This window comes from Mytilus edulis, chromosome 2 (assembly GCF_963676685.1).
Source record: "Mytilus edulis chromosome 2, xbMytEdul2.2, whole genome shotgun sequence".
Taxonomy (NCBI): Eukaryota; Metazoa; Mollusca; class Bivalvia; order Mytilida; family Mytilidae; genus Mytilus; species Mytilus edulis.
The window spans coordinates 92,955,510-92,977,463 of NC_092345.1; the positions used below are offsets into that span (position 1 = coordinate 92,955,510).

General features: G+C 33.5%; 2 protein-coding genes across 2 annotated transcripts; one reads left to right on the forward strand and one right to left on the reverse strand.

Annotated features, from left to right (window-relative positions):
* The first annotated feature begins 64 nt into the window (after positions 1 to 64).
* On the forward strand, positions 65 to 9,079 carry LOC139513432 (peptidoglycan-recognition protein SC2-like). Its single transcript, XM_071301905.1, has 6 exons — positions 65 to 162; positions 483 to 696; positions 1,531 to 1,576; positions 5,274 to 5,480; positions 8,092 to 8,205; positions 8,836 to 9,079. Coding segments are annotated over exons 1-6 (789 nt in total). The 5' UTR covers positions 65 to 160; the 3' UTR covers positions 9,042 to 9,079.
* A 5,743-nt stretch (positions 9,080 to 14,822) lies between these two features.
* On the reverse strand, positions 14,823 to 21,078 carry LOC139513433 (peptidoglycan-recognition protein SC2-like). The gene is made up of 6 exons (XM_071301906.1): positions 20,992 to 21,078; positions 20,542 to 20,755; positions 19,211 to 19,256; positions 17,260 to 17,466; positions 15,719 to 15,832; positions 14,823 to 15,050 (listed from the first exon to the last, which is right to left on the reverse strand). Coding segments are annotated over exons 1-6 (789 nt in total). The 5' UTR covers positions 20,994 to 21,078; the 3' UTR covers positions 14,823 to 14,844.
* Positions 21,079 to 21,954: the final 876 nt, after the last annotated feature.

Below are 21,954 nucleotides of genomic sequence, written 5' to 3' on the forward strand. Positions count from 1 at the left end.
TGTCAACGTTAACTTTATACAAGTTTATACAGGTTACTATCATTAGTTTTATCTTCAATCTGTACACGTTTGTTCATTTTCGTGATCTTTAAATGCTTTATCTGTATTCTATTAAGAATATTTAGGAAGCACGGATAATTCATTATATTCCTGATTTATCATGTACGTACTAATATTTGGAAACTGTTAATGTTTAATGCGTTTCCCTCAGTTTTAGTTTGTTACCCCGATTTGTTTTTTGTCCATGGATTTATGAGTATGAACAGCGGTATACTACTGTTGCCTTTATTTACAAAAATAAGAATTGAGAGTCGGATTTTTATTCATATAATAATCTAAAGACTTAGACAAGTTACTTCGTAAATTGAAAAAAAATACATTTTAGAAGCATTTAAAAAAAAAGAAAAGATTAAAACTATAGATTAAATTTATAACAAAAAAGGATTCATGCAACGTGTTATTTAATAATATCTATGTTTAAGGATTTTCATATCTGTGATCGTTACTTGTTTCTTCGCTAATGATGCATACGCAGCCCAGTGCGGCTGTGCAACAGACCCTTTGCATGTTCGATCTGGAGCAGGAACAACGCATCGAATTTTAGGAACAGTCCCTGCTGGCGAATGTCACACAGATAAAGGAGGCAGACAAACAGCTAATGGATATACATGGGCTAATATTGACTATAATGGACAAGTAAGTTCGATGTATTGCAGAAATTTGAAGGAATAAACAATACTTGATAGAATGTGTTGTGTGCTAAATTATGCTTTTGTATTTTCCAAAAGTTTTCTTGTTTGCATGTAACTGTTGTGTTAGTTTGTAAGAATTATACTAAGCAAGATAATATACTAGCAGATAACACTGATTAATTAGCCAAAAAGGAGAAATGGAAACAAACTTAACCACGTCACTCTGTGTTCTGGTTAGATGTATTTCTATTTGTATCCATCTGATGAGTTAAGATTTTATCAACTAATCTTTACAGTTCGTTCTTATTTGGAACTGTTAAACACTGTCCCAGGTTAAGGGGAAGGTTGGTATCCCGCTAGCATGTTAAACTCCTCCACATTCTGTATGTATGTGCTTTTCCCAAGTCAGGAGTCTGTAATTCAGTGGTTGTCGTTTGTTGACCCTCTGGTATCTTTCGTCCCTCTTTTGTTGATGTGTTACATATTTTATTTTCGTTTATTTTTTATTTTTTTGTACACAAATTAGAACAGAATTGTTCTCGTTTGAATTGTTTTACATTTGTCATTTTTTAGTTGACTATGCGGTATGAGCTGCTCTTTGTCGAAATTTCTGAGTCATTTGGTCTCTTGTGGAGAGTTATTTCATTGCAATCATACCACATCTTCTTTTTTAAATTCATAAATAATTACCACAGATAGGTATTGTGTAGCGGCTTATCGCTTCAAGTATAATTTGGGTTTTCACGTTTACTATGATAGGCATACATTTAAAAAAAAAAGCACAAGTATCCAATGATTTAAAAAACACGATAAATCAAATTTTTATTCAATATTTTAGGATGCTTGGGCTGCAATCAATTGGCTGAATTTCAAAACTTGTCAGAGTAAGTCATACTTTAGGATAAGATAAAGAACAAACATGGTTGTTCATACCTTATGTTGTCCCTTCTAACGATTGGTTATAATTAATCATTCAGGAACGGCAAAGAGACATATATACTGGCCTTATTGAAATGTATTCAAGTGCGAAATTTAGTCAGCCATAAAATCAAGTTAAATCTGCCTTTTTTTCATAAGGAAATGCCGGTTCCATGTCAAGAATTTGACAGCTGTTTTCCATTCGTAGTGGGAGATATTATGGACATAATTGTGCAAATCGTGATACAAGCATGAAATTTGGTATAAAGGTTAACTAAATGATACTTATAAAAAATCCGCTGCTGGCCAGAAAAAATAATCATTTTTTCAAGATGGCCACCACACATTTTGAAAATGGCGTCATAACAAATTAGCCAATATTTGTTAATCCTTTGAAAGGTGTGTTATATGTAAAATCCATAGTTAGATTTGATAAAAAGAAAATGACAGTTCATAAATAACGACTAGACAATACATTAATGTAACTTAAGGTGACTTCCGGTTTCAAAATGTCGGCTAACGAGTCAAAAATTTCGATTTTTTTTACTTTCAAGCAATTTTACAAGGGATTTTAATCCTTGAAAGATGTGTTATGTATAATTCAATGTAAGATATGATAAAACGTTAAAAACAGCTCCTTAGTACGACAAAACAACACATAACTGAAGAAAAATAGTAGTTTCCGGTTCCAAATTAGATGCAAATACGTAAAAAATATTTTAATAATTTTCATCAACTTAACAAGTAATAACACAAGCATGAAATACAAGCATGAAATTTGGTATACAGGTGGACTAAACGATAATTAAAAGAAATCAGGTGCTGGCCATAAAAAATTTCCATTTTTTCAAGATGGCCACCGATCATTTTGCAAATGGCGTCATATCCAGTTGTAAATCTTTGAAAGTTGTGTTATAGGTATAATCCAATGTAAGGTTTTATTAAGCGTAAATTACAGTTCCTAAAGTACGGAAAAACAACACATAAATGACAAAAAAGAGTGATTTCCGGTTTCAAAATGGCGGCAAAATTTTTGAAAATGTATTTTTTTATAATTTTCATCAACTTAACAAGTGATATCACTTTCTTTGTTAAGATGAAAAGCCTAGTTTTGTTAGAAAGACAGGTTCGTTATCTTAAAATTATCGGAAAGTAGCCAATAACAAAACTGGTACAAGGAATTACAGAACGGTAGCATTTACAGTCACCAACACAACTGGATTTTTCGCCTCCTCATTTCAAAAGTTCCCGACAGGAGGATGCAACTTTAACGGTAGCCGAAGAAGTCCTCGATTTTTTTCTTTCATCCAACCCCAGTGTTCATGAATTGGTACATAAATCAGGCAGAGCCCAAACTTATCCTCCTTGATACGCTGCTCTTTGGATGTGCTCCGAAAAAAAACCTCTTGTAGGCGGAACTACATCACAATGCCGCTGCTTCCTTGGTAAAAATTTACATCGTGCCTCGTTAACAGCAAATAGTGATGTTGTTCTGTCATACATGATGCAAACAAATGCTTCTTTTATATCCTTGTATGTGTCTTTATACTTCGGATCAGCAAAGAAATAAGTACGTCCCTTACATGTTGAAATACTTCCTATGTCATCCAAACTGACCTATTCCCTTAGTGTCACATGCACTGAATGTATGAATGAAAAGAAGAGTAGCTACACGAGGACCAAACGCATTTGATATATCACGTACAGGAAGCCATCAAAAGTCTTCATTCCTGCCAAAACCTATTCACAGTTTGTTCCACCATATTTTTGGAGTGCTGCAATTCTTAATACTACTACATCTGTGTCGGTGCTACCTTAAATTACCGTCCTACAACAATTTTCATAATCAGGCCGAACATGGACAAACATTCGTATATCTGCTTCTCCATGCTTACAAGGGGTAGCTGGAAAGTATCCTTATACAGTCTCTACAGAAGCATTTCTGTCGGCAAGACACTTGAAAAATTTCGTTTCGTTGTCATCTTCATAGAGAAAACAACTCCAGAACCCAACTTTTGTCTTCTCACATCTAGCCTTTCAATGATTCATTTAGTAAATCTAACCCAATATCTACTCTTGAATACTTATCGATGCAAGATTTTATTTAAGGCAATTGCAAAATCATCCAATATTGATTCCCTATAAGGTGGCCTGGAATTAACCATTGCTGCTCTATCAACGATAAATGCGTCAGAATTTGGATCTGCAAATTACAAAATGTTTCAAGTTTATCCATTTGCACCGATTTAATACCACTGTTTAAAATGACATCCGAAGAAAAAAACGGAGGAGCAGTTTGTCTTTATGGATTAAGAAATATTCCAAATCAATTTGTCCACTGCGACAAAAAATAAAAGTCTAGAAAAGATATCTAAGAGCTCTAGCTTTGTTTTTTACAAAAACGTTTACAGTTTTATTTTACCGACATAATAGGAGTTGTTCTTTTTAATCTGGTTATAAGAAACCGGTTCTCCTTCGTTTTGTATTTGCTTCAAACGATCTTCAAATTATTTGCCTTTGATCTTTTTAAAGAAACCCTTGTGTGTTCTTTAAGTCGTTCATCTATTTTAGAATGCCTCAAACCACTAGATCTTGCAAATTTATCTGTGTCCATCTACCTTCACGTAATATATCACCCAGAATTTTATAACAAGTCATTTCAATGTGAAATCCACCTTACATGACGATAAACTTATCTTCTCTGTACAAATCAGGCAATTCCCACTGAATATCCAGTACCAAAAGTGGCTGATCTGCCGTTACTATTCAGTATTGATGTTTTTCTCGTTTTAACCACATTTTCCGTCTTATCCATGAAATATCTGATCATTGCAACTGAATTGGCTTGTTTTTAAACAGTGGCATCATAGATTTTACACTTACTTGCTTTTTAGAGTAATGAGATGAACTACGATTTATACAAGTTTGCCCTGGTAGTGCATACAAATCACTCATTATGTCTATAAATAGTTTGCGCATGCGCAAAATTGTTAAATCATGTGTGTCATAACCTTGAAAAATGTTATCAAACCAAATCATAATATCATTGAAAATCCCAAATCACTTATTTTATAGTAAATAGTTAAAATATTTTTTAATGAATTTTGTTACATTTTCGCGCATGCGTAAACCCTGTATGTGTCAAATACTCATGTCTAGTGAATTATTCACATGTAAAGAAGGTAGCTACCAAACCTGACAGCTGTTTTTCACTAAAAGAAGGTAAACGAAAAGTTTTCCAGAAAAAATCAGTATTTTCAAACTGAAAAAAACAGCCATTTTAGAAAACGGCGGTGGCCATCTTGAAAAAATGATTTTTTTTAATGGCCAGCAGTTGTTTCTTTAAAAGTATATAATAATGATGCTTTGTGGTTATTTTCATGCTTGTATCATCATTTGCACAATTCCCTCGATTTTGCCTGCTAATATCTTCCACTATCGTTACTGTTTCAGCTTTTGATTCGACCATTTTGTAAAAGACTTGCCGTTTTGAATTTTCCTTTGAGTTCGGTATGTTTGTTATTTTATCTTTCAAACCTTCTTCCAAGAAAAAATGTTGATAAAATTATGTCACTGTTAACTATATTTATATGCTTTAAATTAAACGGCAGACGTATTTCCATGTTTGTTTTGTATAAGATATAAAAGATATTTTTGTTGCAGCCAATCAAGCATCTACGTCTATTGGCTGTCCAAACATTGTATCACGTGCTGGATGGGGTGCTCGTAGTCCAACAATTCCACACTCTCTTTTAACGCATACCCCAAATCACGTGTACATCCATCATGGCGCCTCAGGAGGATGTCATACGAAGACAGCATGTATTTCTAAAGTCAAGGCGTACCAAAATTACCACATGGATGGCCATCGTGAGTATCTGTAATTTGAATATTTGTTTTTTGTATAAAGTTACCAATTGACAGCTCTTATAGCTCTCTTACTTCGTTCTTTAGATTTTAATGAGTACGACTCTCTCCAATATTATTTCTTGTCGTGAGCAATGTGATGAGTATATTTTGGAAAAGAAACTATTTCAACTTTTGAGCGCAGCATTGGTTTTCAGGTTCATTTCGAGTTACATAAATAATCTTTACATTTTGGTGTAATGGTATTATGCCATCGGTTGTGTGATCAAGTGATTTTTAAAGCAAATTACAATGAGGGCATTCCGATGTATTGTTGCCGCATGCATTTCTACCCACGAGAGTTGCGTTTTTGACTGATTTCGGATATTATCGAGTGCACTAAACATTCCTTATCGCTTGTTATATGTATATTAATTTCTTCAAAACATATTCATGCAAATAATTTTTAAGAACATAGATAAACGATATGAAAATGTTTTGTCGCGAGAAATAAATATATATATCTATACCAACAGGGACAAGGTATAATTAACAGTTGTCACTACACATAGGCAGACATAAAATTGAGAATGGAAATGGGGAATGTGTGAAAGAGACAACAACCCGACCAAATGAAAAACAACAGCAGAGGGTCACCAACAGGTCTTCAATGTAGCGAGAAATTCCCGCACCCGGAGGCGTCCTTCAGCTGGCCCCTAAACAAATATATACTAGTCCAGTGATAATGAACGCCATATTAATTTCCAAATTGTACACAAGAAACTAAAATTAAAATAATACAAGACTAACAAAGGCCAGAGGCTCCTGACTTGGGACAGGCGCAAAAATGCGGCGGGGTTAAACATGTTTGTAAGATCTCAACCCTCCCCTATACCTCTAACCAATGTAGAAAAGTAAACGCATAACAATACGCACATTAAAATTCAGTTCAAGAGAAGTCCGAGTCTGATGTCAGAAGATGTAACCAAAGAAAATAAACAAAATGACAATAATACATAAATAACAACAGACTACTAGCAGTTAACTGACAGGCCAGCTCCAGACTTCAATTAAACTGACTGAAAGATTATGATTTCATCATATAAACATCAGGCACAATCCTTCCCGTTAGGGGTTTAGTATCATACCATCATAACATATAGGAAAAGAACATAACCCGTGTCATGCCAACAACTGTTTTTAGAATAAATGTGTTTAGTTCCGATGCAAAGACCTTATCAGTGACTCAATATTAACCCCAAAATATGCAATCTTTAATGACTTGAAAACAGTATCGTAATTATATCCCTTCTTAATAAGTCTATTCAAAGGTTTTGTAAGTTTCTGAGGTGAATACTGACACTTTTGTGCTTTATAAAGAATATTTCCATAAAAAATTGGATGTGAAATACCTGAACGTATTAGAAGTCTGCATGTTGAGCTATATTTACGAATGATGTCTCTATACTGATGATAAAATTTAGTAAATGTTTTGACTAGTTTGTGATATCGAAAACCCTGGTGTAATAATTTTTCAGTAATACATAAATTTCTCTCGTTAAAATCTAAAACATTGTTACATACACGAGCGAATCGTACAAGTTGAGATATATAAACACCGTAAGATGGTGACAAGGGAACGTCACATCTAAAAACGGATAATTAACGATAGAAAATGAAAAATCATCCCTTTTATCATAAATTTTAGTATTCAGCTTTCCATTAGTGATATAGATATCAAGATCGAGAAAAGGGCAGTGGTCATTGTTAGTATTAGCTTTATATACTTATATATAGATTTACAGTGATTGTATGCTTCTAAAATAGAACAGCATCTTGTAATTATACTGAAGAGATGAGTAGATGTTCATTTCTGTACACTTAAAAAATACTTTGTGTATTGCTTCTAATGATGTCCTTGTTTAAATCTACGAGAAGGTAAAACCTCCCGAAACGAAAGCTGATTTTTATCAGCTATTGTTAAAGAAGGTACTGCAAAGCTAGGCGGTGTCGTCGTAGAACCGTTCGGGGAGGAGAATCAGATCTACTATAACATCGTTAGGTAAAGAATCAGATCTACTATAACATCGTTAGGTTGATTTTCTAGGCACTCTATCAACAGAGGTATCTGATATTAATTATAATTCAAGAATAACTAACATTTGTGTAAACGCATGCGGAAGAAAATGTTAAGAACGTTTTGTGGGAAAACATGAATGCCTACTCAAACTCAATCATCATTTATGCACGAACTTGTATCAGAAAAAATATATCTATGTACCTGTAACTCACTTTTAGATATAGAGATGTGCATTTTTTCTGAGACAAGTGCCTTTGAACATCCACAAGAATTTGAGGACATCCGATATTCAGTACAGCATTTAGTTTTCATGGAACCCTTGTCATAATAGGTGTCGATAGTGGCATAGTACCAAGAGGTTGTATGGTATTGAAGAGTTTTGTCATCCTGTTCGACAACAGTGCTTTACTTGTTATAAGCTGAAGTATTGATGTAGATAATGACAATGTTTCAATACCTTTCAGTTCATGATTGAATAGCAAGATTGGAATAACATTGGACATTTCAGGTTTATATGACGGACGATACTAATGTGTAAGCTTAATGTTTTTACAGACTGGAGTGATATTGGTTACAGTTTTGTGGTCGGCGAAGATGGTAATGTTTATGAAGCCAGGGGATGGGACGCAGTAGGAGCTCACACTTTGCATCATAACTATGATGGTCTAGGTAAATGTGTTTCATTAATTAAGCTAATCGGTATATTCCATATATTTAGTACGAGACAGTATATACATCTTCCGATGAACAAAAAAATAACAACAGAGCAGCCACCATGGTGTTCATTACGATTAGTAGATCCTGTGGCTTAAACCCTCACAAAAGCAATATAATCAATCGTAGAATTGATCAAAGGTATGACTATAGAAAAATTATTTATATGTGAGGTCAGACCTATATAAATTTGGATTTACTGAAATATGACTGCCCCTATCATAGGACTATGAAATTGCATAGAAAAGAAGAAAAACACAAAGATTTCTTTTGGTAAAGATATGAATATTAAGAGTTCTGTTATTGCAAAGTTGTATAAGTACAATGTAGGTAGAAGCCATATATCAATTTCTTTATAGGACCTATTCTTTTTACATCATTTACTTTTGACAAGAAGGCTTTGAAATATCGTGGTTTATTGACAGAACTTAATTGAACTGGTTTTTTTTTCTGACTTTGGGAATCTTCTACAAGAATAGATTCATTAGCCTGAGACGCATTTACAATATTTTACTTTTGATTGAAACAAATATAAATTACGCGATGACATATTTAACATAAATCACGACTACGTTTTTGCTACAGGTATCTGTGTCATTGGTAATTTCATGGAACATGTTCCAAATGACGCTGCTCTTAATGCAATAAAGAGTCTTATACAGTGCGGAGTCAACAAAGGAAAAATCACAGCCAACTATATCCTTAAAGGTCACAGAGATGTCGGACAAACAGCTTGTCCCGGTCAGAAGCTGTATGATTTAATTCAAACATGGCCTCATTATCACCACTGATGAAGAAAGAAATTCAGTAATTAAATATAAAGAGGCTTTTTAATTACTTAATCGAATGTAAAACAAGGTGTATGCCTGTCTAATCCTTGCCTGTATCTCGGTACACAGTTCTTAAATTGCACATCACGGCTTTGTAAAAATGAGGAGATATGGTATGATTGCCAATGAGAATGAGAAAAGTATCCTCAGAGGGATTCAGAGGGAGGTTTGATCGCGCTATAAAACCAGGTTCAATCCACTTTTTATCAACATACGGAAATGTCTGTACCAAGTCAGGAATATGAGAGTTAATATGAGGCAGGCATTACCTGTAAATGGGGACGAAGTCTGTATGAATTATTGTTTTGTAACTTAATTATTTGTCCAAAAAAAAGACACGGAAATACTGTAACGTTTACGATTTTGGTTCTGTTGTTAGGGATTTTAGTTGTGACGTTATTTAAATTAAGACGTCATATGCAATGTAAACAAAGAAAAGCTATCATTAGGTAACGTTTTTTCATATCAAGGAATTATTAAAAATGAAATTGGTATTGCGCGTTCCTTCCTATTTTATACTAGACTGATAAATATATATATTTACTCAAAGTTTCATACAAACGAGATCGGAAAAAGGAAGTATATTGTACATTTCTGCGCCGGTCCGGGATTTCAAAATACGACAAAAAAAATTTGAACGATTTTGAGTTCATTAGTACAATGAAAAATTCGGGAAATTTTCCCGTATTTTTTTTTTTATTGAATTTTCTACTGTTATTGGGGACTCCGTCCCCATATTATCCATTCGTTTGACGTGTTTTAGCTTTTGATTTTGTCCTTTGCTTATGATCTTTCCATATGGAATTTCCTCGGAGTTCAACTATTCAGTTAAGTCAGTTAAGTGTTGTTTGTTGTTTTTTTTTCTAGCAAGAAAAATATATGAAATATTCAATTTTATATGACTGAAGATATGGAATAATATGTTAAGGATAGAAGACACTATCGTTTACCTAATTATATAATTCGGATGTTACTCACCATTAATGTGGTAGGGATTGAGCTTCTGAAAAATTAACTTTAACTTTCTTTCCTTATGTTTCAATATTTTTATATCATAACCAAATAAGGATTGAATTGAAGAATTCATTGATGACGACTGTCCATGCATCCTTCTTTGAAAGATTTACTAACATTTGCCAAGCACTTTCAAAGAATGAAGGTTTCATATAGAATTAAAAACATTTTTTACCGTAAAGATTCCACCTAGATACGATTAAAACACGTTCATTTATTGAGGGTTCAAAACATCCCTCTAACAACGTTTAATTATTGCTGGTCCAGTAGATTCAGAAGAGACTAAAGTCTGATTTTCAATAAGGTTGCAACGATAAATATGGACAACTTATACCGGTATTGTGTTGCAATGTTTGCCACTAAATCAACATTACAATTTGATCGTGTGTAGAGGTCCCACCAAAAGATAGTTTAAAAAGTAAAAATGACGACGGATCGTGAAATGATGATAATATCTCATATGACCATTTAAGTCAGGCGAGCTACATGTAAAAACCGAAGCTTATGTTAACATTAATATCTTTCCATCTTACTTTTGCTTAAATGATATAAGGTTTTTAGGTCAGAACACAGTATCGTCTATTCCATTCGTATGGAACGGCAATGCTGTCTTATGTGGAACTCTGATATTACTTTATGTTGTTTTATTATTACTTAATGATATTTTGTCTTTACTTAATATGTTTTTGACACTACGTAATGATGTTTTAATATAAAAGTCAATATGGAATGGTCATTACTTTATGATATTTCGATATTACACGATATGGTTTCGTATTGACTTGATATAGTTATATATATGTCATTACTTAATAGGTTTTTGTCATTTTCGATGTGGTTTCACCATTATTTAATATGGTTGTGACATTAGTCAATGTGGTTTGAACATTACTTGATGTGTATGTGACTTAGCGTAATGTAGTTGTTTCATTACATGATGTGGTTTTGTCATTTCGTAATTTCATAACTATATCAAGTCAATACGAAACCATATCGTGTAATATCGAAATATCATTAAGTAATGACTATTCCATATTAAGTTATATTAAAACATCATTACGTAATGTCAAAACCATATCAAGTAAAGACAAAATATCATTAAGTAATAATAAACAACATAAAGTAATATCAGAGTTCCACATAAGACAGCTGTGGCGTTCCATACATTCAGAGTAGACTCACCACTTTAATACCAGGGATCCGCACATTCTTTTGAACCCCGTATCAAATCCCCTATTATTCAATAAATTTTAAGAGAAAACTTTATAAAAGTGACCAATCAGAATCAAATATTGACTCTGATTGCAAAGTGGTTTTAATTGATCAGAAAAAGTACATAAATCTATATTAAACGATTTTCTTCATAAAATTGGTTACATCTACATTAGAAGAGCTACATGTAGAAACTGTTGCTTCTTATCCTTCTTTCTTACTATTGCTACACAGTTTTAATTGATAGCAACACCATAAAGGAGGGACGAAAGATAACAGAGGGACAGCCTAACTCGTAGATCGAAGACAAACTGACAACGCCATGGCTAAAAAAGGAAACGACAAACAGACAAATAATAAAACCCAATACACAACATAGATAACTAAATAAGGCAACAGTAGTATACCGCTGTTTAAAACTCATAAATCCATGGACAAAAAACAAAATCGGGATAACAAACTAAAACCGAGGGAAACGCATTAAATATAAGAGGAGAACAACGACGTAACACTAAAATGTAACACACATAGACAAAATCCCACGAGAATAATATATATAACATCAAAACCAAATACATGAATTTGGGATAGACAAGTACCGTGACACGTCTTATCGCAATGTGAATTTACACTCAAAAATAAGAGAAAACAAACGACACAACGTTATAATGTAATACACACAGAAACGAACTATAATATAACAATGACCATATTCCTGACTTGGTACAGGGCATTTTTAAAGGAAAAAATGGTGGGTTGAACCTGGTTTTGTGGCATGCCAAACCTCGCACTTTTATGGCCATGTGAAATATAAGATCAAAATAACAACACAGGACTACAATATAAATAAATTGGAGAACACAATTGACAAAGAATCACACGAACAACAGCCAACAAAAGGCAACAAGTTCAAAATTTTAATACTAAAAACTAAGCAACAGGAACCCCACCAAAAACTGCAGTTGATCTCATGTACTCCGGAAGGATGAGCAGATCCTGCTCCACATGCAGCACCCGTCATGTTAATTGAAAGCCGGTAAATAGTATAATTCGGTAGATCACATTCGTGACAAGGGAACGGAATTGTAGTTACGACATAAGGAACATATCCGATGTCGCCTGTGAAACGGATATTCAATAACGGTCAACCAACTCGTGATGCCGTATGTAAAAGTTACGGAGTATGATTTCAAATTCACTATTTTGAACTCTTGGTTAAAAATGGAAAGGTTACTATTGAGAGATGAAATCTCTTTTGTCGCAAAGTTTTGTTTTCAAGCGACCCTCATTGTCCATTTCTAGATGTAAGCCAAGATATGAGGCAGACTTAACTGTTCAAATCAAGTCCTTAATCAAATGGAAAAATCAAAAGCTCAAACACATCAAACAATTGGATAAGAATTGTTATATTCCTGACTTGGTACAGGTTTTTTTTATGTAGAAAATGGTGGAATGAACCTGGTTTTTAAGCGCTTAACGTCTCACTTGTATGCCAGTAGCATCAAATACTATTATTTTGACAACGATGTGTAAACAATACAAACACAAAAAGTAAAAATGTCAAACATAGGGGTACAACAGTAACACGGTCCCAACCAAAACTGGGGATAATAATGCCATAAGAGGAAATTTAAATAAGAAAATCAAAGATTATTTCAACATATCACATAAAACAAGACTGCACATGCTGAAATATCTCGCCTTCTTAACTTACCATTGATATAATTTTGATAGTCCTAAATATACATATACAACTATCACATAAACTTTGCATGATCCAAGAAAATGAGGTGAGGGTCATATAAACCAAACGAGGAATACATGTACACCTTACAATCATTCAATTCACTAAATATAGTTGACCTATTGCTTATAGTTTCTCTAATAAACACCCTTAACAAACAAAACTAAATATTGACCAATGAAATATGAAAATGAGGTCCAGGTCATATTAACCTTGCCAGGCAGACATGTAAAGCTTACAATCCTTCCATACACCAAACTGAGCGATGAACCTAGAAAATGAGATCAAGGTCAAATTAAACCTGCGAGACTGATATGTATATCATTAAATATTTCCATACACCAAATATAGTTGACATATTGCATAAAGTACTAGAAAAAGACCAAATCTCAAAAACTTAAACCACTGAATCACTGAATTATGAAAATGAGGCCAAGGTCAGAAGACAGCTTCCAGCTAGACACGTACACCTAACAAGCATTCAATACCATAAAAAAGTAGACCTATTGCATACAGTATAAGAAAAACAGACCGAAGCACAAAAACGTAACTATAACCACTGCACCATGAAAATGAGATCAAGGTCAGATGACACCTGCCAGTTAGACATGTACACTTTACAATTCTTCCATACACAAAATATACTAGACCTATTGCTATAAATATTTAAAATGTTGACTTGACCACCAAAGGCTAACCTTATTTACTGATCCATGAAATGAGGTCGAGTGAAAACTGTGGGGAATGAGGACCTGGAAATATTGTTATCTTTTGACAAATATTAAGAGAGAAGTTAACATTACAAAATATTTGAATTTTATTTTCAAGTAGTGACTGAACCATGAAAATGAGGTCAAGGACATGGGACTTGTGAAAAAAACAAAAACCAACAACCACTGAATTACAGGTTCCCGACTTTGGACAGGCAAATATATACGGAATGTGTCTGGGTTACACATGTTAGTGGGATACAAATCCTCCCTTTAACCTGGTACGATGGAACATGATAACGAACTATAATAATCAGTTGAAAGAGGCATAACTCATCAGATGGATACAAATAGAGATATATTTAACAAATACACAGAGTGAACGTGGCCGGGTACTTGTTCTAAACAACAACAGAAAGACACTTCGTACAGATCTGATAGTACTCGCAGTCACTGACAGCTAGTGCAAAGCCACTAACAACTAATATAGAAATCATGCATTTCAGACTAAATATAAGCCGACTGCAACTAATGAATAAATCCTGTTTTCCCAGACTAAAGTATTAATATGTAAACATCCATCGTATTTCGTGGAAACACGTCATATCTGAAAATAGTCTGATCAAGAGAAACGCATAATCTTGTGGAATGCCAAAATAACAGTTGAAATAATCGAATTGAACAGTTATTTTATTTACAATGTACGCGAGTGCCCAATACAAAAACAATTTTACTTTTGTTTGCTAGACCCAATACATGATGGATATTCTTCAGACGTTGAAAAACTTTATTTAAAGAAAAAAATTAGAATTAACTAATTTATTGTTGCAGCGTTATAATGTTATTATAATAGGCGATGAAACTCCAAACTCTTATACTGCCCCCCCCCTTTTTTTTTTTTATCAAAACTCATTCTAGCCCATTTAAACTTCGAGTCAATCATAATCACGTCGGTAATACATACGAGTATAGTTTAAATGACGTCACAAAGCCTTGATGTGCAGTGTTATAGAACAACTGATTTCATAGATACAGACATTTTGAAAATAATTAATAAGTCTCTATATTTTGTATTCTTTATTTATCAGTGGTGATAATGAGGCCATGTTTGAATTAAATCATACAATTTCTGACCAGGACAAGCTGTTTGTCCGACATCTCTGTGACCTTTAAGGATATAGTTGGCTGTGATTTTCCCTTTATTGACTCCGCACTTTATAAGATTCTTTATTGCATTAAGAGCAGCGGCATTTGGAACATGTTCCATGAAGTTACCAATGACACAGATACCTGTAGCAAAAATGTAGTCGTAAATTATGTCTAATATGTCATCGCTCCAAACAATTCGTTGCAAGTAAAATGAACGCATTGGTCTTTATAATTTGAGTTTTTATATATTGTTTATTTCAAAAGTAAGATATTGTGAATGGTTAATGAATCTATTTTTGTAGAAGATTCCAAAAGTTTGAAGAAAAGTTTTAAAAACAGTCCAGTTAAGTTCTTTCAACGAATCACAAAATTGCAAAAATTTCATGTAAAAGGCAAACGATGTAAAATAAATAGGTCCTGCGTAGAAATTAATTATTTATAGCTTCTACTTACTTCAACAACTGTCAAATAACAAATTACTTAATGTTCACATATTTACCAAACAACTCTTCGTATTTTTCCCTTATTGTATGAAATTTCATAGTCCTATAATAGTGGCAGTCATATTTGAGTAAATCCAAATTATATAGGTCAAACTTTACAGATGAATCATTTTTCTACAGTCACACTTTTGATCCATTGTACGATTGTTTATATTGATTTTTGTAAGTGCTGTAGTCGTATGATCTACTATGCTGATGGCTACACTGCTGTCACATGTTTGTTCATTAGAAGATGTATACTAGTATATATTGCTCATACAACATATATGGAATAAACGGATTAGCTAATTAATAAAATACTTTTACCTAGACCATCATGGTTATGATGCAAAGTGTGAGCTCCCACAGCGTCCCATCCCCTGGCTTCATAAACATTACCATCTTCCCCGACCACAAAACTGTATTCAATATCACTATAGTCTGTAAAATACATATAGCCTAATCAATCTTATCGTCCGTCATATAAACTTGAATTCCCAATCTTGCTATTCAAATTTGTACAGAGAAGGGGTTGAAACATTGTCATCATCTACATCAATATTTCTTGGATTATTACTTCAGCTTAAGAAAAAGAGTAAAGCACTATTGTCGTATAGCACGACAAAAACTCTCCAATACCATACAGTATCTTGATATTTTGTCACTAAAAACACCTGGATATTTGCGATAGAGGGGCGAAAATACCAAACTCATAAATCGAAAATAAACTTACAACGCCATGTCAAAAAGGGAAAAGACAAACGGACAAATGATAGAACACAAGATACAACATAGAAAATTAAAGACGAAGCAACACGAACCAAACCAGAAACTGGGGGTGATCTCATGTGCCTGGTAAAGGTAAGCAGATCGTGATCCACATGTGGCATCCGTCGTGTTGCTCATGTTATTTCAAACCCGGTCAATAGTCTAATTCGGTAGATCACATTCGTGAAAACTGCATGTTGTCCTCTGGAAGTCAATTGATTATGTTTGTTGTTTGTTACTTTTTCGTTGACTGATAATTACCAACAAGTATTTACTACATTGCCTTTTTTTCTTAAAAATTATCTTAAAATTAGAGGTTACTAGGTTACCAATTAAGCTATCAAACATATAATATTTGGGTAAAAATACTAAAATATAGCATGATAAGACAACTCTCTTACAGACAAAAACAATCTTTACCTATTTTTAGTTCACCTGGCCCAAAAGCCTCTAGTTAATAAGTGACAATATATTGAAATTTAAGAGAGTATACATGTCTACACACCCGACTGCCTAACTACCGTACATCACCAAATTAATAACCGATATTTTCCTTTGGAAATCAGGTTTAAAAATCAGTTGAGTTGGGCTTACTTTACTCATAAGATTTTCTACATAGCACAAACAAATTATAAAACAGCAAAAAATCAAAATTTTGTTCTAAGAGTTCTAGTTGTGTGTCTATCTGTAAGTTTTGAAACTAATTGTTTACAATATTTTTTCTTTTACTCATGAAGTGTAAGAAGTGTAGGTGTGAGTTCTTTTGGTTCTGGTTATTCAATTACGATTTCTCCTTCGATTGTTTCAACGAACACAGTTTGGGTCTGTTATGGATATTGTAGAACAAGCTCTTCAATTTGCAATATACCATTACCCCAACATGAAAAGATTACGTTAATCGAAATGAACCATAAAACCAGTGCTGCACTCAAAAGTTAAAGAAGGTAGAAAGTTATTTTTCCAAAATGTACTCATCACATTGCTCATGACAGGAAATACTCTTGGAGAGAGTCGTACTCATTAAAACCTTTAATAAAACCGAAGTAAGAGATCAATTACTACTTTATACACGAAAAAGAATTCAAATTACTGATACTCACGATGGCCGTCCATGTGCCAATTTTGGTACCCCTTGACTTTAGCAATACATGCTGTCTTCGTGTGACATGCTCCTGAGGCGCCATGATGGATATACACGTGATTTGGGGTATGCGTTAATAGGTAGTGTGGGTGTGTTGGACTACGAGCACCCCATCCAGCACGTGATACAATGTTCGGACAGCCTGCAGACGATGATGATTGATGGGCTGCAACACAAATTCATCTTCTACATCTCATACAAAACAAACATGGAAATAAGTCTGCCGTTTATTTTTAAGCATATAATTATAGTTAACAATGACATATCTTTTTATTAACATTTAATTCTTGAAAGAAGGTGTGAAAGGTAAAATAACAAGCATATAGAACTCCAAGTCTTTTATGTTGTGGCAAAATCAAAAGCTCAAACACATCTAACGAACCTGACTTAGAACAAACATTTACTTGTGTCGAAAATTGTGGATTTAACCAGGTTTTAAGGCTAACTAAATCTCTACAGAGTTTATTAACAACCACCGGGTCGATGCCACTGCTGATGGCGATGTATTTCCCCGAGGGTATCACCAGCCCAGTAGTCAGCACTTCTGTGTTGACTTGAGTTATCATTGATATGTTCATAATAATAAATTAACTGTTAACAAAACTTTGAATTTGTGAAATACTAAGGCTTGTTTACCTCAGGAATAGATTACCTTAGCTGTATTTGGCACAACTTTTAGGAATGTTTGGTCCTCAATGCTCTTCAACTTCGTACGTTACTTCGCTTTTTAAACAGTTTTTGATTCGAGCGTCACTAATGAGTCTTTTGTAGACGAAACGCGCGTCTGGCATAAATATAAAATTTTAATCATGGTATCTATGATGAGTTTATTTTGAATACATTGCAATAATGCCAGTATATTTGTCCCTTAACTGGTCATGAATAAATAATTATTATAACCAATCGTTCGAAGGGACAACATAAGGTATGAACAACCATATTTGTTCTTTAGCAATCGTTAGAAGGGACAACATATGGTATGAACAACCATGTTTGTTCTTTAGCAATCGTTAGAAGGGACAACATATGGTATGAACAACCATGTTTGTTCTTTAGTAATCGTTAGAAGGGACAACATATGGTATGAACAACCATGTTTGTTCATTAGCAATCGTTAGAAGGGACAACATATGGTATGAACAACCATGTTTGTTCTTTAGTAATCGTTAGAAGGGACAACATATGGTATGAACAACCATGTTTGTTCATTAGCAATCGTTAGAAGGGACAACATATGGTATGAACAACCATGTTTGTTCTTTAGTAATCGTTAGAAGGGACAACATATGGTATGAACAACCATGTTTGTTCATTAGCAATCGTTAGAAGGGACAACATATGGTATGAACAACCATGTTTGTTCTTTAGCAATCGTTAGAAGGGACAACATATGGTATGAACAACCATGTTTGTTCATTAGCAATCGTTAGAAGGGACAACATATGGTATGAACAACCGTGTTTGTTCTTTATCAATCGTTAGAAGGGACAACATATGGTATGCACAACCATGTTTGTTCTTTAGCAATCGTTAGAAGGGACAACATATGGTATGAACAACCATGTTTGTTCTTTAGCAATCGTTAGAAGGGACAACATATGGTATGCACAACCATGTTTGTTCTTTAGCAATCGTTAGAAGGGACAACATATGGTATGAACAACCGTGTTTGTTCTTTATCAATCGTTAGAAGAGACAACATATGGTATGAACAACCATGTTTGTTCTTTAGCAATCGTTAGAAGGGACAACATATGGTATGAACAACCGTGTTTGTTCTTTATCAATCGTCAGTAGGGAAAACATATGGTATGCACAACCATGTTTGTTCTTTAACAATCGTTAGAAGGGACAACATATGGTATGAACAACCATGTTTGTTCTTTAGCTTATTCTAAAGTATGACTTACTCTGACAAGTTTTGAAATTCAGCCAATTGATTGCAGCCCAAGCATCCTAAAATATTGAATAAAATTAAGGTCTAAAGGTGTTTTAAATTCATTGGCTACTTTTGCATTTTTTACGTAAGCTATGAAGGTAAAAGTGAAAACACAATTTTTTTCTTATTTGATGTGTTTTGCATTACTATAAATTTTCACATCTTCGTACTATGAACAACAAAATTATTTATTTGTTTAAATATATTTCCATTCTTTAATAAGGGACAAAGACCTAGAATAAAAGAATAACTCTTAAAATCGTTACTACGTTTGTGTCAGCCATTTTCATAAATATATTCTAAGCTTCTAGAATACATAGATTATTTCCAATCTGTTTTAGGTAAATGCATAAAATACATTGATGAAACTTGACTTTTTCAAACGCATAACAGATTTAAAGAGTAATCACTCTGAACCAAGGTCTGCAACCTTAAACTGTATACCTTACCACACAATAATTTTCATTTACCTGTTTATATTATGGTATATGATTTTGATGATTTTGTATTAACATTGTTTCATAGATCAAATTTATTCGTTCTGTGATACTAGTGTTAATATGTCTTTTGATTGGGGTAATCCATTTCAATTAATATTATATAGTGTATATTTTTATATTGTGATGTTACACTATTGCTTCAGATAAGGATGAAGGTTGGTACATATTTAAACGTTTAAACCCGCTGCATTTGTTTGCACCTGTCCTAAGTCAGGAATCTGATGTTCAGTAGTTGTCGTTTGTTGGTGTGGTTCATAAGTGTTTTCTCGTTTCTCCTCTTTTTTATATAGATGAGACCGTTGGTTTTTCCGTTTGAATGGTTCTACACTAGTAATTTTTGAGGCCCATTATAGCTTGCTGTTCGTTGTGAACCAAGGCTACGTGTTGAAGACCGTTCTTTTACCTATAGTAGTTTACATTTTAAAAATTGTGACTTTGATTGAGAGTTGTCTCATTGGCACTCTCACCATATCTTCTTATATCTATTGTAGGGATATGCTGCTACACAATACCTACCATGTCTTAATTTTTTTTAGTAAGTTTGTTTCCATTTCTATTTTTTTTAATATAACGTCATTAATCAGAGTTATCGACTAGTAAATTATCAAAGTGTAGTGCAATGCTCACAAAAAACACAAAATTTACACGAAACAAGACGAAACAAAATATGTGACGTTCATTTCCCTATAGTTTCACTTTGGAAAATACAAAATGATTAATCTGCGTTTTAAGCGTTTAGCACACAACATATTCTATCAATTGTTGTTTATTCCTTCAATTTACGGCAATGCATCGAACTTACATGTCCATTATAGTCAATATTAGCCCATGTATATCCATTAGCTGTTTGTCTGCCTCCTTTATCCGTGTGACATTCGCCAGGAGGGACTGTTCCCAAAAGTCGATGCGTTGTTCCTGCTCCAGACCTAACATGCAAAGCTTCTGTTGCACACCCGCACTGGGCTGCATACGCATCATTTGTGAGGAAACACGTAACGATCACGGCTATGAGAATCCTTTAAAATAATTATTGTTAAATAAGAGTAGACATTGAATTCTCAACAAATGTTGAATGATCCTATTTTTTGGTAATGTATTACGTTTTTAGTGTTTATCTCTTTTATCAAAATTGTGTCAGAAATATTGTTTTTTCAACCTACAAAGTAACATGTCTGAACTTAAGATTACTGTATGAATAAAAATTCGACTCTCAATTCTTATTTTGTAACAATTTCTGTGTATTAGTACGTACATGACAAATGAGGAATATAATGTATTGTCCGTGCTTGTCAAATATTCTTAATAGATTACAGATAAATCGTTTATAGATCACGAAAATGACAAACGTGTAAAGATTGAAGATAAAACTTATACTAGACTAAGTGGCCTGTTAAACTTGTATTAAGTTAACATTGACCTGATTTTGACTTGTTCTTTGTTGCTGTGTGTTGCTGGTTGTTGCTGTTTGTTACTTCTTTAGAACTTGCATATATTTTTCTTTGTGACTGTAGAAATGTTAGATAACAAGCACTAGATCGCTTCTTATATTTTATTAGATCGCTTAAGGTAACATATATCTAAAACAATAAAGCTTCAGGATTTTCTCTTTTGATCTGTTTTATATTTTGTTATATTGGGTCTCCTTAATTATATTCATTTATTAAGAAATGCACATTTAAACCCATAGGGATTGAAGGCCAAGAATATAACGATATACACAATTCAGCTTACTATACTGTATATCAGCCATGTTTTAGCTATTGTTGTTGAAGGGTTTGCGGTTCTCTGTAATTGTTCGGGCCTTTCATGTAGTCTTTTTAGGGAGGCACGTGGCGTTGCTAACGAAATTGACATGAAATCGACAACGTCCTCATAGGAAAAATAGCAATAAGCAGATTATCATTGGTCATCTCAACTCGATTGCATTTCTCGATTTCGCCGTCCCGGCTCAAGCGAGAAAATCAATCTCGTTGAGATGATCAACGATATTCTATAATTATTTCATGATTAAACATGATATATTATGATTTAGCTGAGATGTAGTGTAATATAATAATGATTACCTGAATTTCTGGTAAAAAAAACCCTCATATAGTCCCTAATCTTTCCGTTTTTAATTTTACTCGGAGTTGAGTATTTTAGTTATATTACTCTTTATTGTAATGCTGGACTAGTGAAGTAAATAGTTAACAGCGTGCAATATATTGTGAATAAA